General features: G+C 46.4%; 3 protein-coding genes and 2 long non-coding RNA genes across 6 annotated transcripts; 2 read left to right on the forward strand and 3 right to left on the reverse strand.

Annotated features, from left to right (window-relative positions):
• The first annotated feature begins 1,769 nt into the window (after positions 1 to 1,769).
• SLC16A5 (solute carrier family 16 member 5) lies at positions 1,770 to 11,812 on the forward strand. The gene is made up of 4 exons (XM_074847295.1): positions 1,770 to 2,181; positions 6,262 to 6,405; positions 7,412 to 8,278; positions 9,614 to 11,812. The coding sequence occupies exons 1-4, from the start codon at positions 1,962 to 1,964 to the stop codon at positions 9,853 to 9,855; spliced, it is 1,473 nt and encodes a 490-aa protein (XP_074703396.1). The 5' UTR covers positions 1,770 to 1,961; the 3' UTR covers positions 9,856 to 11,812.
• On the reverse strand, positions 3,685 to 7,595 carry LOC141933025 (uncharacterized). The gene is made up of 2 exons (XR_012625975.1): positions 7,406 to 7,595; positions 3,685 to 5,808 (listed from the first exon to the last, which is right to left on the reverse strand). It is a non-coding gene; the product is annotated as an uncharacterized LOC141933025 (long non-coding RNA).
• On the reverse strand, positions 7,687 to 15,619 carry LOC141933024 (uncharacterized). Its single transcript, XR_012625974.1, has 4 exons — positions 12,158 to 15,619; positions 9,755 to 9,829; positions 8,172 to 8,299; positions 7,687 to 7,820 (listed from the first exon to the last, which is right to left on the reverse strand). It is a non-coding gene; the product is annotated as an uncharacterized LOC141933024 (long non-coding RNA).
• Positions 15,620 to 16,037: 418 nt separating this feature from the next.
• ARMC7 (armadillo repeat containing 7) lies at positions 16,038 to 18,555 on the forward strand. 2 transcript variants are annotated; one of them, XM_074847584.1, is made up of 3 exons: positions 16,038 to 16,304; positions 16,402 to 16,545; positions 17,526 to 18,555. In XM_074847584.1, the coding sequence occupies exons 2-3, from the start codon at positions 16,503 to 16,505 to the stop codon at positions 17,861 to 17,863; spliced, it is 381 nt and encodes a 126-aa protein (XP_074703685.1). In that variant the 5' UTR covers positions 16,038 to 16,304; positions 16,402 to 16,502; the 3' UTR covers positions 17,864 to 18,555. The 2 variants fall into 2 exon arrangements, with proteins under 2 accessions (XP_074703685.1, XP_074703684.1); XM_074847583.1 differs by having other exon boundaries at positions 16,076 to 16,320.
• A 354-nt stretch (positions 18,556 to 18,909) lies between these two features.
• NT5C (5', 3'-nucleotidase, cytosolic) lies at positions 18,910 to 25,220 on the reverse strand. Its single transcript, XM_074847550.1, has 5 exons — positions 25,026 to 25,220; positions 20,445 to 20,545; positions 20,307 to 20,367; positions 19,417 to 19,531; positions 18,910 to 19,326 (listed from the first exon to the last, which is right to left on the reverse strand). Exons 1-5 carry the CDS (start codon positions 25,197 to 25,199, stop codon positions 19,184 to 19,186), a joined length of 594 nt encoding a protein of 197 aa, XP_074703651.1. The 5' UTR covers positions 25,200 to 25,220; the 3' UTR covers positions 18,910 to 19,183.
• Positions 25,221 to 26,183: the final 963 nt, after the last annotated feature.

A 26,183-nucleotide genomic window follows, 5' to 3' on the forward strand; every position in this document is an offset into this window, starting at 1 on the left:
AATCCTGTTCCCAATGCTATTAGCACAAAATGATCATGTGCATGTGAAAATCTGCCTGTGTTTCACAGATGTCCCTGCTCTCTCACATTCATTGCTGACACCAGGAGCAGGTTGCCTGAGAACATCAAGCCCATAGGAGCACGAAAACACGCATAGCCCTCCACGTTTGCACCTTCCATCCTATCTGGGTACCCTGGGAAGGGTTAAACCAAGGTTTTGTGGTGCTGCTGTTGCTTGGTGTGGCACAGCCGGCTAAGCCAGCGCTGGAACAAACTTGTTCCTTTACCTTTGTGCAGGCAGAAGGCAGCGAGGAGGCCATGCGGTGCTTGGCAGCACATCTACAGGGTCCTTGCAGCGACTGTGCAGGTGGGGCTGCCTGGGGAAAAGGTGACCTGAGCCAGCGGCGGAAGGTGGACGGGAGCCATGGGGTCTGCAGCCCCACTGCAGAGTCCTCCCCAGGGAGCAGGCGCACAGGCAGATGTGAGGGGAGCCAGAAATCTGCTGGACAAACTCAAGAGTTGGACAGGGCAGCTGGGAACAGAGAGGAGCTGTGCTTCTGCCTTTTTTTGCAGGTTTGCTGTTGCCGGGGAGAGGTTTTAGGCTGTCATCCAGCTAATTCACACCAGAGAGACAAGCACTTGAATTAGTTGCATTATCTGCAACCAGCTAAAGTGGACAAAGGATTAAAGTGTGCTGAGCACCACCACCGTGATTTGCATCTCAGAGCCCCTTCCCACGGGCCCCCTCTGCTCCTGGCCTTTTTTTTTTTTTTTGGCTGTGAGCCAGCCAGCATAAGAGCCCTGTTTACAGAAGTGATGCCTAGGTTAATATTGCAAAAGACTCCATCAAAGCTTTTAGTCGCTACTGAAGCAGAAGCATCTAACCGTGGGCCATGAGCTGACCGGGCTGCGCACACAGGGGCTGAGCCGCCCGCGCCGCGCACGCAGCCACGCGCTCGCTACCCTTCGTTTGACCAATTCCAGTCTCAGCCTGAGGTATGAAACTAACTTTCTGAGTGTGTCGCCATGGCGAATTTTAAATAGTGAGTGAGATCAAACTATTAATCATTTTTAAAGCTGCACACAAAACTCAGATGTAGGTATTGTTTTAGGGGCTATTGGTTTTAGGGACTACTTATGGTTTTAGCAATATTTGAGTGTTAAATAAATATTGCACTGTGCAGTGACCTTATGGGCACTTTTTTTGAGCTCATTCAGCTGCCAAAGATATTTTTTAATGTGTGTTTATTCACGTGGAGAGGACGGGGAATGCTATTGCTATATGTTTGGTGCTGCCAGTCTCAAAGAAATCAAAACTGGGATCTCTCAGAAGAAGCTCTAAATCTAAACAGAGGGAGAGTAAAAGCCTACCTGCAATCACTGGATCCTAACTAATTAACGGCTTTAAAAATGTTTTTTCACCACTAGTACTTTGTAGGTAGGTGCAGCTTTCCTGAAAGGTTCACACTGAGCTCTGCTGCGACATGCAAGCTTTATATGTTTCTATTTTTCTTGGCATTTGGAGAGTTTTTCCTTCTCTTCTCAGACCGAGGGCTAAGTGACCTTAGCAATTGCCAGCAAGGGGACTCCGTATGATGAAAGCAGGTGAAAGGGAAAATAAGGGCGGGAACTAGGTAAGGCCAATTCATACCTCAGAGGAGGTGTGGTCCTGTTCTGTACCTGGCTGTAGTCACAGTCTTGTGAAATATAAAAGGGGAAGGCAGTTGTTTCTCAAGTAATCTGCTTCCAGGATCCTGCAGCGAGAAGGAAGGGAGGTGCTAGAAGAAATGCAGAGCAAGAAGTCTAGAGTGTCAGCTGCAAAAGGTGTGGGACACACTGACGGCTCTGAGCCTTGGGAATACCGTCAGCTCTTCTCTGTAGGTCCGTTCGCTGGGCTGAGGGTTGCATGGTAGCTGCACTCCCTTCCTCAGCAGCCTGGCTTAGGAGGAGAAAGAAGCCATCATGTCCCAAGGAGGAGCAGCAGCATGCAAAGCTGCCAAGCCCCAGGACCGAGGATGGGCATGGATGGTCCTGCTCGCTGCAGTGCTGCTGCAGGGGCTGACACTGGGCTTCCCCTCCTGCATCGGTGTCTTCTTCACGGACCTCCAGCATGAGTTCCAGGCCAGCAATAGCGAGACGTCGTGGTTCCCATCCATCATGGTGGCCGTGCTGCACGGAGGCGGTAAGTAGTGGCTGCAGGGAACGCCCTCCACCACCTCCTGCGGCTGTGTGGCTGATGAGGGGCTGCAATGAGGGCACTTTTAACATTTCATTAAGGCGGACGGTGGAAGGGACTGGGAGGTCTGAGCAGACTGGCTGGTTGGCAGTGCACAGCATCTCCCAGCCACTTTGATCACACAGTCCAAAGATCAGTGTCCACAGATACCAAGCTCTCTTTTGCCACTCTAAGAGACAACCAAGACCCTTGGTCAAAGGAGGTGAATCCCTTTCTCAGCCCAGCTTCTCCAGACCAACGAGAACTTGATTATTTCCCACAGCAGCTCTTTGAATAAGCCGGCAGGTAGCACTGGAACTTGGGTGCTTTCTTGATTCATCTTCTGTCCACGAGAGCACATCTTATGTGTGCCACGTGACAACTGTGTTCTTTGTGGCTGAAAAGATGCCAAAAGCAAAGCTCCTCCAGGCTGCTAGCCGAAGCAGAGTGTTAAAAGCAACTCCTTGGGTGGTGGCATAAAGTGCACACCTAAGCAAGCATCAGGGTGGACGTGAGCATAGCTGGATTAACGCAGAATGTGGGTCAGGCAGCACCCTCCAGGTGAAGAGGAACGGAAGGAGGGTTGTGCTTTGCAGATAGTGGAGTGAATCACTGTTTTTTCTCCCAAAGAAAATGTGGGAGCTGCACAGGACAGGGTCCCCAGATCCCCCACCCAGATGGATATTTCTGCATAGAAGAGAAAAACAAATCCGCAGCAGCTTGGGGACTTCCCAATGAGCGGTTTGTGTCACTGCTGGCCCCTCCATGTGCAACTCCTGTGCTTATCTGATAAACAGGCTCCCCAAACCCCACCTAGGCAAAAGAAGCAAAATATCCAGTGACATCCACATATCTGAGCTGCTCCCTGAGTTCATACCTGCCCGCTTCCTATACTGGTGAAAGGTGACACTGAAGGAAAAAAAAAAAAAAAAAGAAAAGCAGAGCCCTGAGTCATGCTAACGTGAAGGCTGTGACAGGTTCAGTCTCCTGCACAGGACTTGGCTGACAGCCACCTGACATGGGAGAGAGAGTTTGCACCTTCGCAGAAGCAGTTGGGTCCAGAATTGGAAGGTGAGGATGGAAAGAGACTTCAGGGAAAGCAATGAGGGGAGGAATTATCACTGAAGATCAGCGGAAATAGAGCAGCGTCCTCGGGGTTTGGGATTTGGAAACTGCTGGGCATTCCCTGTGCTGCCTACCATCCTCTGTGGCCCTGCTGTGGTTAGTGGGAAGGAGCCAAATGGGACCTGCTGGCTCTGGGAAATGGTCACAGAAGCAGCTCAGTCCCAACATGTCCAGGAAGGACAAGTCTGGGAAGGACAAGTCTGGCAGTATCTGCAATAAAATATCAACTATCCTATCTTCTTTAATGAAGTAATTGTTTTGTAGGAGGCCGGAACCACAGTAAAAGGTAATACAAAGGACAGCGAATAAATAGATCCAAAAGTTACAAATTAGACAAGGAAAGAATAGCCTCATGTTAATTATATTTACTAACAGAATCCGTCAGGGCATAGCCAGTGAATTACAAGAGAGTTGTTACTTTGCTTGCCAGTTAATGTTTCCTATTGCAGGCTGTTACAGTAGAAGAGTGTTTGTTCTTGTCCCTCAATAGCATAAGGCAGGAGTAACACAACCATAAACCAGGAAGAAAAAACATCAAAAAACCAGAGATAAAAGACTCTCTCTCCGGCCAAGCACGTATGACTTTTGCTGCGACTTCTGACCTCCTCTGTGGTGGGCCAGGCTCTCTTTGATTCAGGTTCTCAGCTACATCCATCATCTTGGCACTTAAACCTTCTCCAAAATTGCATTTTTCTATGTCACCAGTGCCTCTTAAAGGTGTTTCTCTTTTTTCTTCTCCTTTATTCTTTTTAATTCAGAGGAATTAAAGGGGGGGGGACATTATTTGTTGCAAAAATTGGTAAACAGGAAGGGGAACGGACAGAGCAGCCCATTCCGAGTGGTCAAGTGCAGTGAGAAGGTCCCATGCAGGAGAGCTAACCTCAGCTCAGCAGAGCTATGAAAGGGAACAGGGAAGGGCAAGTGAAAACAATAGCTCACAACTTAGTTAAGCCAAACATATCTTATTACCCATGCTATGTTCCCAGGTAAAAGCTATTAACGATTATTTTGTTAAAAAAATCATTTGAGACACCTCAGGATCCTATGGCTGGCTCCAAAAGGGGAGGTCAGACCCTTACAGGGTCCTGCTTCCAGATATTCATGCACACGTAACTCTCTGGACTCACACTCATGCAAATGTAGCACTTTTGTTGATATTTTTGTGAAGAAAAGCACAAAAGCCCCAGGCAAGTGAGAAATAATGTTTGAAACCTAGAAAGCAAGTTAACAGGAACAAATAATGAAAAACTCTTATGATTTTTAGAGCCAAACTCATTATTTTGGAGTGTTCAGTTTATGACTTCTGGCTGCTTGGGTTGGTTAAACAACAGCACCATCCTTAATGTCTTCAGCAGGAGGAAAAATAATCCAATCACCAGTTTGCTGAACACTTTTTCAAAGGCCATTTGAAGTCTGAGGTGAAAATCTCCCAAGCAGATCAAAATACAGACAGCTGCACTCCTCATTTTAATAATGTTCCACTGTTCACTTGACTATGTGGATTTTGTTTCAAACCAGATGTTGATTTAGGTCACAAATATGCCACAGGTTATTTTCTCTACACTGATGGACTCCTAATTCTGGAGCTTACAGTCATTTTGCATTTGCTTGTATAACCTTAAGTGTTCAGAAGAGGGAAAAAATAATAAAACCTGGAAAACTTTGAGGATCCTCAAAGGAACAGGAGAAGAAACTCTACCTTCAGATCCTCTTCTGCCAGACCATGCAGAGAAGCATGTTTCCCACTGATGTCTGCAGGTCTGACTAATCTTTTCCTACCCCAAAATGAAGGATGCTAAATGACATTAACAAACTGGTAATTTACCACAATCTCATGGAATTCATCAAAAGTCTATGAAACTTAAAGAATTAACTGACCTTAATCACACACCTCCATGCCTATTTGTTCATTGCTTTTTCTGATGAAGTAACAGAACTCCTTCATATTAAAGCCTGCCAGCAATGTAGGTACCCATTAAAATGCAAGTTTCTGCCCAAGAAGGGCAGAGCTGGGCTCTGGCCCATCGGAACCACCTGGGTCTCGCTCCTACCTCTGAGGTGTTTGTGCCGGAGCGGGCACCAGGATGTGCATGGTCTGCTTCTAGGCTTGTGTCCTCTTGGAAGTGGACACAGTTAAACATACCCACCCCTGCCCGGGTATGCCAGGACAGGCATGTGCGAAGAGCTGTGCTGACAATAACATCTTATTATTTTCCTGGGGAAGATGACTTGCAGAACAGCTGCAAGACTCCACAAGCTGCAGCTTGGATGCTACTGCCTGAAGTTCAGATCGATTCCCATGCAGACATGAATATACCTCTCCAGCCGTTCTCAAATAATCCTCCTCAATGATGTCTATTTTCCTTCCGTTCTTGATCTAGTTCAGAGTCAATCTGCCTTCTCTTGCACAGAGTTTCACCAAGGTAGCAGGACACCAAGGGCAATTTAGGAGATTTTGTGGCAGAACATCTGAAAAACAGTGAAATGAGAGTGGAAATATGCAAACAGAAGTATCACCCTGCTTAGCATCTCTTACTCGGAGTCACAGAAATCCAAGTCCTCTCCTTTTTCAAATCATTCCCAGAATTTATATCATGTGAAAATGGAATTACACTTGAAGGTGCTTCTTCCATTCCATTTCCAAGAGTTTTAACTAAAATCCATCACAGGGAAGCTTAGAAATCCCACTCGATGGCCAAAATCCAAGCAGATCACATGAGCCTTCCCCTCAGCTAACAAGTTGACCATGCACTTGGGAGGATCAGGGGATATATTTTCTCTTCCTGGCTTCCCTACTCCGTTATGCTGCTGCGACAATCCTCAGGGTCTGTAGTCTGAACCATCTGATAATTGCAGCAGCCCAGCAGGTACAAAGTATTTTTTTCCTCCCTAACTGCTTCCCTTTTGTTTCTTTGCTTCCAGGGCCCCTCTGCAGCATCTTGGTGAAGCGATTTGGCTGCAGGTTTGCTGTGATGCTGGGAGGCCTGCTCAGCGGAGTGGGCATGGTGTCCAGCTCCTTCTGCAAGTCCATCAGCCAGCTTTACTTAACAGCTGGCCTCATTACTGGTAAGTACCAAAGAACAGCAGGAAAACCCAGCTGCTGTGCTTGACTTGAGAGACGGGAAATGGTGAGAGTCCCGACTAAGTGCTCACATTTTCCATTCATCTGTGACATAGGATAAATCAAAAGCCCCACAGCACAGCAGGAATCATATAGCAGCTAGACTTGCCCTTCACACCCCTTTAACACACACCTCATCCAGCCAAGCTCACTGGAAAGTGCTTCTCTGGAAAAAGCTACAGGTCTCCAGAGGGCAAAATGGAGAGCAAAGATGTCTGTTCTTTTTAGTAACTTCTCAGCCTTTTGTCTTTGAAGAAGGGAGGGTTTTTTCCAATCTTGGAACATAATTTGTTGGGACAACGTCCTTCCCAAATTCCCTGGGCTTGTATTTCACCACTCCCAATCTGGGGAAATGTGGAGATATCTTTTTCTAACAAAAGAACGTGTTGGTTTTGAACAGAAGTAACAGATGGGAACTTTTCCTTTCCAAATATTTCTCCTATGTGACTGATGTTCAAATCAGCTTTTTCTAACACAGAGAAATTAATTTCTTCAGCCAGGTTACTTTGGGACTAAACCTGTTGGATCTTGCAAGCTAAGCTGTGTCCACTGCATAGAGAGAAAAACAAGTAACTCCCTGAGCCCTGACGGAAGTGTCAGGAAAACAGCACTGCTTGTTGCACACAGTATAAAAACCAAGTTTTTAATGAACAATTCCATAACAATTTTAGGAATGGCAGTGTGCCCCAGACAAATGTCAGCTTAGATCAGTATATTTTGCATACCCAAGAACACAAGTAGTTTAATTTACACACAACATCCTTCTTCATCCCTTGTGTGGGGTTTCTGAGTATTAATCACTGGGGGTTGTGCAGCCTGGCAGGTGAGGAAATGGTTCAGTGGCAGATGAAGTCATCTGTGGGTACACCCTGGGTTTGGGCTCTTTTCACCCTTCAAGACAACGCAGAGGGACCACACACTGCCATTTTCTCTTTTATATCTTACCTTTAGGTCTGGGATCGTGCTTCAGCTTCCAGGCAGGAGTGACTGCGCTAGGCTACTACTTTGTACGGTGGCGAACGCTGGCCAATGCCATGGCATCCACTGGCGTCTCTCTCGGTTTCACGCTGTGGCCGCTGCTTTCTCAATACTTGCTGGATGAGATGGGCTGGAGAAACACTTTTCTTATCTTTGGAGGAATACTATTGAACTGTTGTGTTTGTGGAGCCATCATGAGACCAGTTCAGCTTGCATCAGGGTCACCACTACAGTCACCCAAGCCTGGAGAGGAGCCAGGGAGAAGAGCAGAAGAGGCACAGCTGTCCAACGGAGCATCTTCTCCCCACCCCGAGCTCCAGCAGCAAACCAGAAGGACCGCATGCTTCCAGATGCTGCAGAAGTACCTGGCTTTTGACATCTTCTGTCAAAACAAAGGTTACCAGATTTACACTATTGGAGTGACCTGGATGATGATGGGGTTTGCATTACCCCATGTCTACCTTGTGCCTTATGCCATCCAGAACGGGGTGGAGGAACGCAGGGCAGCCCTCCTCATCTCCGTTATCGGGTTCATCAACATCTTTATACGCCCCTTGACAGGGCTGCTCTCAGGACACAGAGTCTTCACAGGGAGACGCATCTACCTGTTCAGCCTGGCTGTGCTCCTCTGCGGGCTGAGCAATTTCATTTGCATCACTTCAGCCGAGTTCAGTGTGCTCATCGTCTACTGCGTCATCCTCAGTATAGCCATGAGTGGCATCGGGGCACTCACCTTCCAGGTGCTGATGGACGTGGTAGAGATGGACAGGTTCTCGAGTGCTCTAGGGCTCTTCACCATCCTGGAGAGTATCACCCTCCTCATCGGGCCCCCTCTCACAGGTGAGAGGCTGTTAAAGCAGGCTGGGGAAAAATTGGTTGTTTAGACACTGGTGACAAGTGTTTGGGAGCATAAAGAAGAGAAATAAGGGAGTTTCCAAAGCCATGCAAGCAGGTGAGTTATGCAAAGGGAGCAATATCAAAGGGAGAGTCGGAAAGGAACGCTCATCCCCTTCTTGCAGCTGAAGGTGGGTCATTTCTGCAGCTGCCCAAGTGTCACTGCAGCAACAGCAGACAGTGAAAAAGTTACCCACTTGGCAGGCAGCTCTGCTAGGTGTGGGAGTGATGACAGCTTTTTTCTAGTGAGTGGCAAGACATAGAGAGGAATTACTGTGGAAGGATCTGGCTGTCTATGAACTCTTTCACTGCTTTCCCAGTTTACATTGTTTTATCTATGAAGTCTCAAGGAACTGTGAACATCCCATTAAACAAACCAACTGCGATCAGAATTATTACCAGTCCTACATTATTCAAGAGCCTTATAGTGAAAGCTTCTGTTCTGGAGTGTATTAATTTTTCTCTGGAGACAAGAAAGGAGCTAGTTATGACCCCAAATCCAATAAATTATTCACAGATTTCACAGTTCACTCCAAATGCCACTAAGAGACCTGTCCAAGATGCACCTGCTCCTGCAGTACAGCAGCAAATCCAAAAGACTAACAAACAAGAAATGTGAACCTGAGCATGAATCCTCAATTCAGGCTTTAGTTGTCTTCTCCAGACAATGAATTGTGTGCTATTCAGCAGGAAAATGTTCTGAGAATGGGATGATACCATGCACCATATTTCATGGTATTCCCTGGCATTAGTGTGTCAGTCACTTTTCTCAAATGTCAAAAAAGGCCTCTTCTTGGACATGTCTGATAGGAGTGGCAGATGGGCAAAACAAAGTACAGTAAAAGCAGTACCATTTCTATTTGTAGTCCTAAAATCTACTAAAGAAAAGTGCACTATGAAAAGAAACATCACCAATCTCTACTGAAGAATACAAGCAAATAAACATTATTCCAATATTTCCATATAAATAAGCAGCCTATAGAAGCCATCATATATTTGAACTGAGTATCACCTTTCCACTTCTAACATTAGTGTTAAATTACTCAGTTATAATTTTCTTTCTTTCCGTATTTCTCTGTGTATTGAGAAATACTTGATACAGAACCAGAAACATCATCTCAGTGGTGACTACAAAAAAACAAACAACGCCTAGAATCTAGAGAGCTTATCTTTTGTATATGGCAGTTTGCTGAATGATTTAGGTTTAACATTTATGTAAATGTCACCCAGTTGCCTTTAGTATGCATCTTCTCTTTGACTAAGCTATGGCTTCTCTTTCAGGTCTGCTGGTAGACATAACTAGTGATTTCCACTATGTCTTCTACAACTCCAGTTTCTTTCTGATATCAGCTGCATTATTCATGGGGCTCAGTTTCTGTGCTCTGGAAAAAAAAAACAAATTGAAAGAAGCTTCAAAAGTACCTTTGGATAATGCCTCCAGATATGAATACAATGAAATGCCAACTGAACCACAGTCTGAAAGTCAGTCCCCTCCAGCTGTCGTGTACATCACAAGCATATGAAAAGAAAGAAAAGAAGAAAAAAAAATAAAAAGAGGAACACAAACGATTATGTGGCCCGTACAAAGCTACTCGAGGCCCAGCACTGATGGCAGATGAGAAAACAACCGTCTGCTTTCCACAACTGTCGTCATCCTTCTGCCCTGCACTTCCACTCCACGGGGCCGTGTCAGACTCCAAGTGAGTGATCCAGACCAGAGGCTGAGCCCCGGACCCAGCACCAGCCAAAGAGCCGAGGGACAAAGAGAACTGTGCACTCCTAAAGCAAACCATGGGATAACGGCCATGGTAACCAGCGCTGAGAGACAAAAGCTCTGTCAGTTCAATTGGTTTAAGTCAGTGCCTTTAAGAAGCCACTGGACTTTCAGATGCACGTTTCAGTCGGTAGCACTGGGCAATACGTATTAATGGCTATGCACAAGGGTAGTTCTTTCACAAAGGAGCATTATTGCCTCGTCTGAATGTGCAATTTTGGTGCAGACTTAGATGAAGTTTCCTGGTTGCTTCCCAGGTTGGGGGTGGCAAGACAAACACTTTCCACAGGAAGTGTGTTATTATTTTCCACATCTCTAAATATTATATGGAGGCTGCTGCATGGGTTGCAGAACTCAGCCAAGTCTCTAATAAGATCAAATATTTTCTCCTATGAGGTATATACATGAGTTCTTCATGCCAAGGGCATTTTCAAAGCCTCAAAGATTCAACTTTGCATCAAAAAGAAAAAAACCCCAAACCTTAAGAGTGCCTGCTTTGTATAACTAGTAATATCTCAAGTGCTTTTTGATATATCATAAAACAGGGTTCATGGCTTCTGTAAATACACAGCATTAACTGGGATCCTTTTTTTTGGCGGGCGGGGGGGGGGGAAGGGGGCAGGAAAGGTGTTACTAGACATAAGAATAAGCGTATTCATCCTTATATAGGGCCAAATTCAAAGCCACTATAGTTCCCTGTTGTGTAAATGAATTTATTTTTAGATTCTCAGACTTAATTACACCAACATTCTCATTATAGAGAAGTTTGCACAAGTATAGCTTACATTCCTTATAAGCACAAGCATAATTTACAAAGAAATCTGTGGGGAAAAGTATACTGAGAAAAGTCAGTGTTACTGGCTTTCATATCCATACAGCCTTGACTGTAAGTGGCTTTTCTTGCTACACTCCTGGCACTTACACTTGTAAGTACTAAGATGATAGCTGCATTGGCCTCTAGCCTCCCTAGGCATCGGCTCGAGTTGCAAACTGTTTAGATTCTGCATCATTCCTGATCTGACAGAAGCAGATAACAGCTCACAAAGCACTACAGATGAAGATTACTCAACACATTAGAACCACCAGAAAGACGAAAGCATAAACTGGGAGTGAAATGGAAGAAGTAACAGCTTTCAACTCGGCTGTAGTGCTTATCTTGAGAACTGTTATATCAAATTCCTAGCAACAAAACCACAGTTTTCATTAGAGCTGTGGGCTCCCCAGACAAAACAAACCAACCAACCAGAAAACCCACACTGGATGAAACCATTGGAAAACTGACTCCAAGGTCTTCAGAGACTATAATGGCTTCACAGCTGGCTTTTACAGTGGAAGAGGTATCTGTCCTTCAGAAGGGTTCCTGCTCCCACAGCTCAGTATCTTCTTCAGTACTGCTCTAGGATTACTGAACCAGCAGCCTTTGCATTTCCTGATCAAACATATACTTAAATAAGATGACTAGTGAGAGACATACATATCTAATCTCTCGTCACACATGTTTATTAACTTGTGTAATGCTTACATGGTCCATAACTACAAAGTAAACAGAGACTGGTGCTTCTCAGCTTACTGAAACAATGACTGCTGTACATTCCTAGGAGAAAGATGGGGCTTTCTCCCTCTCAAAAAAAAAAACCAGCAATGAAAAGGGATCAAGTTCCAAACCTCTTCTAGCTATTACAAATAAAACAGTTAAGCAGCTGAACAGATTGCCATTTTTTCTGTGTGTAATTCTTAAATTTTAAATTCTGTCCACCTTTCTACATTCCCTTTCTGTTTTCTTCCAGAAATATGGGGTCATATTGTCCCAAATCCTCCCACTGCTAAAAATGTCCTCGGCAAAACAGGCAAGATATGGTTTAATCTACAAGCCATCAAAATTTATCACAGGAAAACAAAGGTTAGTTGAAGGAGCAACAGAATGCATCTCCTGGGTGTAGCCAACTGCTCTATCTGCAATGCTTTAGCCCTAGCTGGCTCATAAGCAGGGAAATAGATAGTCTAATGCATGCTTGCAAGATGCAAGGGAGGGAAAAATAAAGGGTACTCACCAACTGAAGGTGACACAACTGAAGGTGACACACCAACTGAAGGCTCCTCCTACACCATGGCAAAGAAATCAGTTTCGACTATTTCTCAGCTGTGCACAGCAGTGCAAGATAGGACGGAAAGTTAGGAGAGTGCATTATAGAACTGCTTTTTGATACTCCCAAACTCAACACCAGGGTCACTGGGACTTATTTGCAGAGTCAGAGAGATGTTATTGGGAAAAAAACCCACTGAATTCACAAATTCATTATTTTAACATTTCTCAACCTGTTGACTAAAAACTTTCTAGCAGCCTTACAGAATTTAAGATGCCTGAAAACAGAGTTGTCTCCCCTGGTTACTTTCCACAGACCCCTTAGCATTAATCCACAACCCACAGGTCGGAAACAAATTTTGGAGAGAGAAGAGGTAACATTTTAGGCTGTGTCTCCACAGATAAATAGGATGTCTGAGCTCCCATAATAGAGAAAACTAACCCTCTCCTCTCCTGTTCCACAGCTCTCCTCTCCTACCTCTCTTTTCAACCTGAACTCCAACTTGCCTTGAGCAGGAGCTTTGTAAAGTGTAATTGAAGGGACCGTGCATACTGAGCATGCTACAGTATAATAAATATTCCCCCTCAGAGCTATAGTACAAGAGCAGTAATACTCAGACCTTAAGAATCTTGAGGCCCAGAAGAAAAATAAAGCAATAAAAGTTCCTTTCATTAGTTTAAGGTCGTCCCATTACACAAGGCAACCACAACCCGCCTGAAGCAGTTTTTTTAACACCTACAGACAGTAAAATAACCCTGGCTTTCATTATGGACGAACAGTAATACTTCAGCCAGGTAATAAACCTCTGAGAACTAGCAGAGCAACACAAATTGACCAGAGATAAATGTCCCTCACTCCCCTAGTCCTCTCTTACCCCTTCATGCTCCCTTTATCATTTAAAGTATCATTAACCTTGCAACGTAAGCATTTTTGCAACAGGCACCTTTCCTTACTGCAATGAAACGTTTACCAGGAAGTTCACACTGAAATACTGCAAGATCGTGATCCTTAGATACTCTGCCAACATAATTCTTGGAAAAGTTTAATAAAAACCCAAAGAAAGGTCACGGTAAACTTACACGCTCTGAAACACCTCAGAAGTGCAAAATCACTTAAATTAAGAGTTTGGCATGCTGTTTGCAGACCTGGCTAGTAACTGCAAGAGAAGAAACGTAACTACTAGAAATGAAAATTCACTGAATTCTAACTTTGGCATGCTATCAATGTCACTAGACTAGCCCCTGGAGCTGTGAATAAATACCCCAGCTCTACTAGTCCATTTTGTGCGAACTATTCTGGCAAACAGCAAGTGCTTGGCGCATTCAGATGATTAAACAATATAGCCAATACTGGGTGAGTAAAGAGCCAACTCTGCCTACTGCCAAGTGATCTCTCTGGATGATCAGGACAAACTCCCGGCAGTAAGACAGCACAAAGACAACAAGCACACAGCTGGTAACAAAGTCATGTAATCAGCACTAGCATGGTCTGCCACTCCTGCAGAAAATCTCCAAGGACTACAAAACCAGGGGATGTTATCAAACTCTCCTCCAGGAGGCAGCTCCAACACACCAAATTAAATGTAAAATGTTTCTCACATCTCTTAACCAGCTTTGATTAAATTCAGTGCAAGACAAAGGCTAGGAGGAGCACAGCTCGCAGTTCCCAGGAAGACAAGTACAGGTTCCTCTCCTCCTGGTTTCTTCTTGCCACACACTGAATAGCGTGACCTGGAGACGCATCACCTGAAACTCAGCCAGCACAGACACCAGCCTTTTCTAAACACCACTGGCTGTGAAACCACTCGGGGACAAAGTTCCTACTGCTTCTATGAATGCAAAATTATACTGACCGACCACAAATGTAGTACTTGCAAACGGAAGTCATTGTATTTTTCCTCTTTAAATACTGTTTTTCACCCCTTATTAGTCATTCCCAGTATCCTTAATAACTTCTCTCTGTATTGACTAGCTCCTCTGTGTTTACTTTCTCTTCTCCTTTCTCACATTAGTCATTCACTTTCTGTGTAATGACAGATGTGGCTTTAAAGTATGTCAACACTTACAAAGGTGCACATTAAAAGGGATTTGTTAATACACTAGCAAAACATCCTAATATAAAAGCAGTCTGTGGCACTTTTGCTAATCATTTTCATATATATACAATATATACACACATATACAGATATACATACACAAATATATATACACACACAACTTCAGCTGATAATTATGATGAGTTGAAGTTGCTAGCACAGACCTGGCTTAAACTTTTATACCAGGTAGAAATAAATATCTTCACTTTCACATTCTCTGTGTTCCCACACCATTGCAATGTTAAAAGATTTCGCATTACTGCATTCAGTGTAGCTTCTTTGCTCATTCTTCTATTTAATGTGGTCATGGGCAGATATTTTACTACACCCAGCTGTGTGGTAGGAGAGATTATCAGTCCAACATGCTTGTCACTGATGCCACATATTTGGCCAATCAGTCCATGTTCAATTTGCTTTATATGAAAAATTAACTACATTTGAGATAATACAGAAGACATCTGCTCACAGCCTCTTTGCCAGCTTATCTACAGAAGAACCTCCATGCATTTAATTGCTTCAGGAACACAAATTTCTGCAGAGTCCACACACACCCCCCCCCGGTTTATGATGTTTATGTACTTTACCTTATATATTTACACAACATGAACCACAATTGAATCTACTTGTGGCACTTACAGTGGTTTCATTGGACTGGGCTAGTTCAGAATCATGTAATTGTTTGGCTTTGTGCTTAGATCAGGGCATTGTACAACAAGGGTGGAGTTACCTACTGCTGTTTTAATTCACTTCTTAGCATCACTTCATTTTTTTTTCCATAGGTAATTTATCTTACCGTGCATGTATTGTGCCCTCTTTTTACCTTTTCCCTCAGCTTCTAATCCTTTTGCCTTTACAAAAGGCAAAAAATCTCTTTCCATTGCCCTTCTTTAGCCCATGACTTGCGATCCCTTCCACTTCCTCCCTGGCAGGGTTCAAGGCCAGGCTGGACGGGGCTTTGAGCAACCTGGGCTAGTGGAAGTGTCCCTGCCCATGGCAGGGGGGTTGGCACTGGATGATCCTGAAGGTCCCTTCCAACCCAAACCATTCTATGATTCTGTGATTAAAACTGAAACTAACTAAACCTTTATGCCCTCCAGCGTCTCTCCCTACCACCCCAGCCATCCCTGCACTCTTCCACAGCCATTGCTTTACCATCTGCACATCTCAGATTTTACCACAGTGAACACCCACCACCCAGAGACACCGAGGCCCAGCGAGGAGCTGGGTCCAGAGCCGGTTCATCCCTGGGCTGGGAAGCCAGTCAGCAGAGCCCCAACCTGGGCAGCAGGTCGGGGTTCATCCACGCTGAGCAGCACTGCTACAGTTAACTCCGGAGAACCCGAAAGGACAGCAGTATCGAAATTGAGCTGGAAAAAATATGTACACGTGAAAATTTTTTGAGTAATTTTAAGTAATTAACTATCAAGTGAGAAAAGGTTAGCTCCTTTTCAGGGTGAAGCATTTAAATATCAAAGTTTTGTTGTGTACCAAAATACAGAGTCGATCATCTCAACACACATTTATTCGCAGCAATCTGTAACAGGTCACACGGTCCGCCGTGAAGGAAACACCCCTCGCCCGCCGCCCCACGCCCCACCTGGGGACCCACGCTCGGCAGCCGACCGCCTTTCAGTCGCCACCGCCTCACAGCAGCCGGTCCCGGGCCCCGCAGGCCGGGAGCCACCGGCCGCGGAGGAGGAGCCGCCGCCACCTCCCGCCTGAGGAGAGCGACAGCCCGCCGCGCCACGCCCACAAGATGGCGGCGGCCGCGCCCGCCCACAAGATGGCGGCCGCGGGGCTTACCGGCTGTCGCTGAGGCTGCGTGTTCGTCTCCACTCCGCGGGACTCGGCCCTGGGGCGGCCTCGCCGTGAGCAAGCACTGCCCGGGGGAGGGGAGAGCCGAGCGCGGGGTGTGGCGCAGGCGCTTAGTCGCTGAGCTTGGGGCATCGCATCGCTGCTGGGCCCGGGATGGAGCTGGGGCGGCTGGAGTACCTGCAGGCCCTCGTCACCGAGTTCCAGGTGACAGACAGCCCAGGTAACCCCCGGGCACCGCAGCTTGCTAACACGCTTCATGTCGAGTGTGTTTCCTCACACAGCTGACGCTTCTCTGTTGCAGAGGCCAAGGAGCAGGTACTGGCGAACCTGGCCAACTTCGCCTACGATCCCAAAAACTACGAGTACCTCCGGCAACTTCAGGTGCTCGATCTGTTCCTTGATATGCTCACCGAAGACAACGAGACCCTCGTGGAGTTTGCGATCGGTAAGGGCTGCACCTGAATACCCTGGTAAGGGGCTGACAGGCCAGGGGACGCCAGGCCCAACACTTTGGTTTAGTGGTTAACCTCCCCCTGTGAGAGGCAGGGAGTTGTGCTGCAGGAGCAGCCCCACGCTGTGCTGGTAAGGCCTCATTTAGTGGAAAATGAGTGGAATGGGGAGAGGTAGGAGGAAGGCATCTCCCCTTCATCCTAACTGAGCAGCTGTGCTTAAAGAAGATGCTTTCTGGAAAGGATATTTTTTTTTTTTTACCCAGACTGTAAGTAAACACTAGCTGAATTACTTTTTAAGGAAATCTCTCCTATAGAGAAGCAGTCATTAATACATAAATTTTGTCCTGTATAATGTACAGGTCCAATGTTATTATTCTGCTACTGACAACCAGTCTTCTGGAAAACTTACTTGGAATTTTTGAGTAAGTCCTCTGAGGAACTGCCTTATAGTGATTCATCATGGCCTGAACATAAGCTAAGGGGCCAGATCCTAATTGTGAGTCATTCCATGAGATGATGATAATAAATATATATTGATTTTTAAAGGTTTGTGGCTGAGCTACACCAGGATATGGCTGCATCTTAAAAGTTTTGAATTCAGACATTCTGTGCCTCTTGGCTAGTAGTGTTAGCTCCATTCTGTTTTTCTAAAACACCTGCAATAAAGTGCTGGCTTGTAGCCTCCTTTAGGGTTAAGTGATACTGGAATTCATTCTGTTGAAGCAATTATGTCCAGCAGTAACAGTGCCCTCTAATAACATACAGGAGGAGAAATGTTTTGGTGGAAATCCTCTGGAAAGAATCAAGAAAATATTGCCCAGGAAGCTATTAAGAATTTTCCATCCAAATCTCACAGAAAATCTGGATGCTTATCTCTGTATTAGAAAAGAGGTATCAGCAGCGAGAAAAAGATGAGGGTGTGGAGAGAAGAGTTTGTCTTGCATGTGTTGGACATTTTCTTTCGCTGTTTCAGGTGGTCTTTGTAACCTGTGCCTGGATAAAACTAACAAAGACTACATCTTGGAGGCGAATGGGGTAGAGCCCATCATCAACTGCCTCTCCAGCTCCAACGAGGAGACGGTCATGTCGGCAGTCACCACACTGATGTACCTGACAACGCCGCAATCGCGCCAGCAGACCACGGCTCTGCCAGTGGTGGAGTGCATGCTTCGCTTCTCCCTCTCAGCCAGCAGAAGGCTAAGCAATCTGGCAACCGTCTTCCTGGAGGATTACTGCACACCGCTGCAAGTGGAAGAGGCCAGGAATCTGAGCAAACACACAGCAGTGGGGATTCCTCTCCCCAAGGACTGAAGCTGTCAGAACAGCACGCAGTTGTTGAGAGGGAGACCTCCCTCTGTTTTCCCAGGCCTCCACATTCTGCTCAGCAGGTCAAGAGTGTGTCAAGAACAACGTTAAAGAGGGAAATTGTTCATACTAGCACTGGATTTTAGTTAATAAAGGGGATGGTACAGCACTACCATGTCAGTCAGACCAAGCGCACAGCTAAAACTGCAGGCAAATATTTAAAATAAAACAGGTCATGGCTGTTGGAGAGCAGGTTGCCAAGTACAGCCCAGCACCCAGCTTGCAAAAATAACCCCTCCCAGCAATTAGGGGGGTTTCTGCTTGGGTTATTGGGCAGCTTATATCCTCTCCAGCTCTGAGCTGGTTTTGCTGCCACTCTCCTCTTCAGTGTCAACTCAAATGACTTTGAAATGTCACATAAACTTTATTTCTCCTGCAGAAGAAAGAAGGTGTTTCCCTGCCCTGGCAGTTTGCAGTCCTACTGCATCCCATTGGTACTAAATACGCCATCCTATCATCGCAGTACAGGCACTACACAGGGCAGGTTGTAGCTATCCTATGTGTCAGGAAGTGGAAAGTTGTTTTTCTTTCATTACCACTGGTGAGAAAGGTGAAGATTAAAAAAAGGGCTCATGGCAGTCTGGGTCATGAGAACAGCTGTCTTGTAAAACCTTCTCTTAATAAAACATTAACTTAAATGCTGTGTAAACAGTTTTGCATAAGCTCATAAATACTCCTCTACAGTGCTTGCAGCCCAGCTTTCGCCCACTCTTACTCATGCACATGGGCCAGAAATTGAAGCCAGCTTGGTCTCCTTTCATTATCAGCCAGTAATGCAAAAGGCATCCCAAAAGCCAGGGTGGCTAAAATACATAAAATCCAGGTTTTGCTGTGGAGCACAGTGCTCCCTGACAGACACCCACGCTGTGTCTGTTCAAGTTTCAGAGCTTTACTTCCTCCTTCTTTTCCCCTCAGCCGCAGTCAGCCCAAAACAAATGGGAGTGAGGTTAAAAGCACATGCACACAAAAAAAACAACCAAGAAACAACCCCACAACTGTTTGGAATTTTATAGTTTCTCTTCACCAACAGCAAACATCCAAAACTCTATGGAGATTAACTGAATGCAGAGCAATCTTCCAGAAACCTGGAGAGGAGTCAGCTCTGCAGCACGTCTAACAGGGGCAGCTCATTTCTTACTACAACTGACCCCCTGCAGTGCCCCTGCCCCAGTGACGGTGCTTGTGGCCTCCTGGGAACGGGTCCCCCTGCCAGCAGATGAGCTGGTTCCCCCGGCAGTGGGAAGAGCAAAGCATCTCCGTTTTGCATTACTGCCTGCGCTTGCTTTCCAAGATGGCCTTCCAGTCATCCGCCCAGGAGAGCAGCCGCCGGCGCGGTGCCTGCAGCTGGACGTGCCTGTTGTGGCAGCAGGTAAACAGGACGTGCTCCCAGCTGGGGTTCAGCTCTGCGCCTGAGGAGGGCAAGGCAGCAAAGCTGGAGTCAGCCGGGGGGGGGGTTTCCCTCCCCAGCTAACAGCAAGTGGTGCAAATGCTTTTCAAACCTCTAATGGTATCCTTGTCATCAAACAGCAAGTCAGCAGATACGATGGTCTTATCTCGGGTTAGGATAATCCGCTCCACAAACTCGGGTCCCAAATGTTTTTCGACCCACTTATACTGCAGAGACAAGAAATAAGATAGGAGAAAATCCCGTCGTACTTTCAGCTTGCACATTGCTCAAGTCAGATCAGCCCTAGTGCAGCAATCTTTTCCCCTGTAAACCCACATCTGTGTTTGCGAATCCCCGCTGCAGTGACTGGCTGTGGCCCAGAACACAGATTTAACCTGTACTTTTAACAGCCTTCAGCCAGCGCTGCCTTTGCCGTGCCTAATCATTGGCAGGTTTGCAAGCGGCGCTGGCTGCTTGCCCAGAGCACGTGGATTGTGCCCATCTAAGTCATTCCAGTGATTAAGGTCCCCCCTCTCCGTTCTTGTGCCAGTGGCCAACAGGCCTAATTCCTATAGCCTGCTCTTAACTCAGCATTGGCCTCTTCCAGGATAGCTGGTATCTCAGGCTCCAGATTTAGACAGAATAAGGTTTTGTCATTGAGGATTCTCCAGTGTGGAATCCCCTGGGAATATCCCACCCTCGTGGGCCCTGCTACAACAGTTCCTTTGTTGTCACCTGCTGACCCAGCAGTCACACGCCAGCTCCAAGAGCACAGGGCTCACGTGCCCCACAATAAGGCACCACGTGGCACTCTGAGATTTCCCCGTCCCGCGCTATTACTCTGTGCCTGGGCAGTGCCCCTCAGGCAGAGGGATCGCAGGGAAGCCTAGCAGCCTGCACCAGCTACTGTCTTTACAAATGACTGACTCCAACTTGGGTGGTATGAAATAGCAAGGACTTGCAAAAGCAGCATTAAACCCAGTAAAATAAATTCTCTCCCACCTTTTCCACGACGCAGTGCTCGTATTTCCGGAGGGGACTTGTGCAAATAAAGACTTCAGTGCTGAAAAGAAACAGCCTTCATTAGCAGTCAGGGGAAAGTGTGTAAGAGAATAGAAAAAGGCTGCAAAGTGTCCTTACTCCTGCATGTGGATCATCTCCTGCATGGCTTCAAGGGCTCCTGGAATTGGATCCAACCCTAGAAAGAAGCCAGGCGATTCATAGATGCTGGCTACCTTAGCCTGCAAGAGACAGGAGGACCATTAGCAACGCCCGTGCTTTTACCTGAGTTGTCCAGTCACCCCGTGTGGAACAGCTGTCAAAGGGGCAGCGCTTTAGAGTGAGGTGGTACTTCACACCAAGAGTGGATTATAAAGTTTCTCACCTTTAAGGTTCCAGGAAAAATCCAGCTCAGGCATACAAGAATGAGGAGTTAACTCTCTGGTAGCTCGTTTGGAGTGAGGAGGTGAGCTGATCCTGACCTGGCTTTGTTTCTGCGAGCTGCTCCATGAGTAGCACCACAAACACAGCACTGATCTACAGCTCAGCTTGCTGATGTCGGATAGAGGGAGAGCTCACGCCTCACCCCTCCCCAGCAGGTCTCTCTCTACTAACTCTTGTGAAAATCAAAGGAACAAGCTTGAGGCTTCTGGTCTTCTGTCGCATTTGACTGAAATTTGCTTATGGCTCAGGAATTTACCAGGGATGAATGGGCAGACACATGTATTATCTAGTAGCCCTCTTTTCCTTCAGAACAAAAAGGGCAATGTGGTGACCATGCTAATTACCATCCTCCGCAGAGGGGCCAGGTCAGCACACCCACACTTTGGGGTTAATCCTTTTAGACCAGAAAAAACTCAGCAAGTGGGAAGGAAGAGGATGGGAGAGCTAGGGAAGCTACATTTCTTTGCTGCTTTCTCCGATTTTCAATCACACACTAAAATAACAGTTGTTAAAGGAGCAGATCTTGACTTCAGCATGGACAGCTGCTCCTCTGCGGTAACACGTCTGTGCAAAGTCTACTCAAAAGACTGAGACTGCAGCAGGAAATTCAGAGGTGGATCCCTGTGCTGCCGCAAGAACCTTTGGCTTTGTGAACTGACCTGTGCACCCCTGCGAGCCTCAGCTGGGTTGGGTCCAGTGGTGATAAGGGTGGGTCCCACCTACTGCTCCCCTCATCTGACTCAGAGCACGCAACCTCAGCGGTGGACTGAGCAATGCGATTAAGGGGATCACAGCTTTATCCCTTTTCCTTCTGCACCTGCTCTCAGTGGTAAACCCACCTTCGATACATGCATGTGGGATGCCACATGAATCAGAGAAATGAATGATAAACAAGTGGGAAAGGAGGTTCTCTCTAAAGTTAGAGTAATTTTTAAGTGAGTATAAGTACGAAAGAAACAAGATTACTGGAGGAGCAATGTCTTCCCAGGCTAAAGTATCTAAAAAATGGTGCAGAAATGTAAAAGGAATTTAATATGTGGCATCTTTAATCTCTAAAAGGAAAAGTAGTATTTCCAGGGCAATTCCTGTGCCTCTAGGTAGGACTGTCCTTCCAGCCCTTTTTTTTTTTTTTTTTAAAAATTTACTTATAAGACATTCTTGCACCTTTTATTATTAGGCAGTTCACTGGTTTGAATCCAACTCTGGTTAGTTAATTTTAAAAATTGCTACCTGGTGACTGTTCAGTGCCTGGGTTAAACCAGAGCATTTCAGTGCAGGTCACAGCAGACGGCTCCCCTTATCACACAACCCATCATGACAAAGCACCCGCAGCAGCGGCCATCCCAGCAGCATTAAGGGCTGAGTCCTCTTCCAGGCCTAAATTTCATTCTCAGACAGAGAGGTTAAGCTTCCAGTATCAATTCTACCTTAAGACAAATGAATCTTACCTTCCCTGGGGTCATACAGTGAACTCCAGAGGTGCCAAGCTAGCATTTTTCTTGCACACATTAAAGTCGTAGATTCCCATGTCAGCAAATGATTTGGAAAACTTAGTTCTCTGTTAAGTATTCTTCAAAGGCAGGCTGGCAGCCTTTGCTTAGAAATTGTACAAGATTTCTTTATCGTCCAGCTGATGGTCTCCTCGCATCACCAGTGGAACATCGACATAAAAAAACATTTCAATTAAGCAGCAGTGAGAAGGAGTCACCATTAAACAAGTCTCCCAAGTCATGGTGCTCACTCAGCTATCATAATTTACAAATACTCATAAATCAACAGCCAGAAATTTGGAAGCACTGCCTGATTTCACAGGCAAATCAGAAGAGGTTAAGGATTCTAGATGAAGATGTGGCAATCAGATCTGCCCAGATCTCTGTTTCCATGCAAAGCCTCACTGATCTCAGCAACAATTCCCTGGAGCTCTTCCCAAGGAGATTCAATTACAGAATTAGGGCTTGTGTCTGAAAGCTCTTTTATCCTACAGCAAGACACCAGAAACTGGCAAGTTTCCACCATGTCACACCAAAGTCTGGCTTTGCTGGAGAAAGAAATTTGATGTCTCTTAGAACCAAAAGCCATTTCTCACCCACAAAAAAAGAGACTAGAAAGTAAAACAATTTACTTTCCTCCTTCTCATGCCACCATTGCTGGACGTTTCAACTTCCATTAGCAAGATAACAACTTGGATACAAAACTGGGAGAATTACATGTATCCCTAAGCTTTCCCATTTGCAATACTTAAAGATAACTCTAGAAAATTTTGCCACCGCTGGAGATGTTTAATTCTTTTTTGAAACTGTCTGGGGCCAGGTAACGCATCCTAAACGCTTGGGAGATAAATCCCCATCAACAAAATTGCTATACACACAGGAGACCAGTTAGGTAAGTACAGTAAAGGAAGTCTTGAGCAAAATACTTTGTAAATTAAATGGATTTACAATGTGAAATTAATGATCGACTTACAATTAAAAAGGAAAGAAAAAGCAAAGTAATGGTTCAAGTTTCAAGAGGCAGCCGCTGAGCACTAACAAAGCATCTTAGTAAGAGAGCGATGCGGAAACCATTATCTCAGTACTTCCCACACCCCATGTCACCATAGTATCTTACCACACTGGCTGTTCATGGGCAGAGCGAGCAGCCACCTGCCACAAAGAGCTCGGTGTCAGGCTGCTCCCCTTCCTTTCAACAGCTGACAAACTGTGGGTTCGGTTTCTCTGCACGGTCAGGCGGCCCCACAGAGCCCCGTGCACCGCTGGCACAGGACAGACAAGCTGCTCTCCGTGTCTGGGCAGCCGGTTCCTTTTGACCAGCTGTGGTATTTACATAAAACCTGTAGGAGCTTCAAATCTTTACAACTTTAAAACTTTGTTCTGCCAAATGTACCCAGAAGAGCCCAGAGACCCAGAGCTTACTGAAGAGGGGGACAGATGCACAACTACATAAACCTGATTTCCTTAGGAAGCCAGGCTGACAACAAACAGTAAGATAAAAGCTTTCTGCCACTGCTGATCTGCATGGGATTCAAACCAGTTATCTGGTTATTCCATTGACATGCCTAAGGTCTGGGAAGGAACAGGATGAACATGAACCAAATTAGGGAATGGGAATGCCAGAAACAGAAGAGAACGCAACTTCCAGATCAGATCGTAGACCTTCCGCCTAAGAACAAATAAAAATCCAAGACCCCTTAAATTACTTGCAATGTTTTTGTCCCACTATACCTAAATGGGACTCACTTAAGGAATACTTAAGCAATAAATCATGCTCGTTTATATAAATGATAAACACATCATGCCTACTCCCTATATTTACAAGTTTCTAGTTTCAGGAAGTTTTGAGCATCAACAGCCGTCGATGAGAGCTGGGTCAGTTTGGAGCCTGTGGAAATGCTGCCCAGACGCAGCACTCCCGTCTGTCACACTGGGCAGGAGCCTGTACCTCGCTATAAACACGAGGGAAATGAATGTGAACTGTTATTTCTTAGTGGTAAAAAACCTACGGGCTCAGTACAGGATCTTAAAATTAGAACTTCTCAGGGGAAGTGTAGGGCACAGCCTGGATCAGCATCCATTTCGTTTTCTTAGAGAGTCTCCAACTGTCCTGCGGTAACCAGAAGGAAGTGTGAAGTCTGGATTCACAATATTTTTAATTTTGCCTTGCAAATGTCTGGTATTCATTCAGTCATTAGCAAACATTAAAAATAGCAACAATTTGCAGGGTGTACCACAAGCTTTTTACATACTGTCCCAGATGCTCACCTACCACGCACTTTGCTTGTCAGAGCAGGCAGAGGGGCTGATACAGAGAAGGGGCTGTATTCGCTGTACAAAACCCATATGTAGTATTTTTATTTCTTGCCCTGCTATGGAGCTGCATTAACACTGGCAGAGCGCTCAGAGCGCTTTAGGTAAGTTGTTACTGCTGCTGCATCGCAGGGCAGTTCCTGAGGAGGTAAAGAACAAGCTGAAGATGGTTCGGCGAATAGTTTCATCCAGTTATTTTTATGACAGAATCACTCATTCCCAATTCCCACACACACAACTCTTTGTAAAGGGCTGGCAAGCCTCCTGGAAGAAAGTACTAATTATTACTATACAAATTAAGGCTGCTAGCATGAAACGACCCATTGTAGAACCCCTTAAAAAAAAAAAAACCAAAACCAACCAACCCTCCCCTCTGCTTTGCATATCCACGGTGGGCAGGAAGAGATTTCCTTCGCCCCCGAGAGAGGGAGGGAGAGCCCGGTAAACACGGCGCCGTCCCGTGCCGGCCGCTCACCCCCAGGTCCTCCCGCAGGCAGCGGTACTGCTCCCGCACCGAGAAGCCCCTCCGCGCCGCCAGCTCCACCCGCGGCTCCCCGGGGAAGCGGCGCCCGAAGTCCCGCAGCACCGCGCCCTCGAAGTCGGCCAGGACGCCGTCCATGTCCACCAGCACCCGCAGCGGCCCGGCCATGCCGCCGCCCCGGGGCTCGCCGCCGCCCGCCGGCGCGGGGCGGACCCCGCGGCACCATGAATATGCATGAGCGGGGCCGGCGCTGCTCGGCCCGCACCCCGGCGGGAACACGGGGGGGCTCCACCGATGGGCTCCACCGGGACCGGGTTTATTGCCGAGGGCGAAGAGCGGGCAAGAGCCTCGTCAGGCTTCTCGGCGGCCGCCGCGCCCCCCCCCAGACAAAGGGAGGGCGGGTGGAAAGGCGCTCGCTTGGCCGAAGTCTCGGCACCCCTAAAGCAGCATTAACAAGTCCCACGGGTTGCGGGGCTCGCAAAAGAAACAGAATTTGATTATTTTCCTCCTCCGAGGCCAGAAAACAGGTAGGGAGGATTTACATGCAGCCGGTAGCCATACCGGGTTTAACAGCCGCTGGAAGGAGCAACCACCCCCAGATGTAGGCGAGGAGCAGCACGGTAGAGCAAATCCAGTTTTATAGGTTTAGCACCTAAGGCTAGGGCTTCTCCAAAACCCGTGTGGAAAGGCAGGGTAGTTTTAGGCACTGGTTCTTCCAGGAGGAGGGTGGAAAAGGCACGCTCTCCCCAGCAGACACACCAGTTCTGACAAATCCTGCTGTGGCTTATCGTGCAGCAGATCCCCTCCAGAACTTCATGGCTTGGTCTCCCCTTCCACCCCCTCCCTTGTTAGGGTCTATTTATTTTTTTTTTTTGTGAGTAGAAGAAACTCTCATTTCCTCTATTTTCTTGAGAGAAAAAAGTATTCTGGATAAAGCATATTTTTTATATATATATATATATCAAGCCATATTCCACTCTGATCTAGAAGATAAAAATGAAGAGGTCAGACACTTTCTTCAGGGGAAGATGGCACATGATGGTGACCTCAAGCCAGAACTCACCACCTCTGCTGCATTCCACCTCTATCAGAGTAGGGCATGTTGGCCGAGACAAGGACAAGTGAGAACATAGCAAAACCAAACCCATGAAA

The sequence above is a fragment of the Strix aluco genome, chromosome 21, assembly GCF_031877795.1.
Source record: "Strix aluco isolate bStrAlu1 chromosome 21, bStrAlu1.hap1, whole genome shotgun sequence".
NCBI classification, from domain to species: Eukaryota; Metazoa; Chordata; class Aves; order Strigiformes; family Strigidae; genus Strix; species Strix aluco.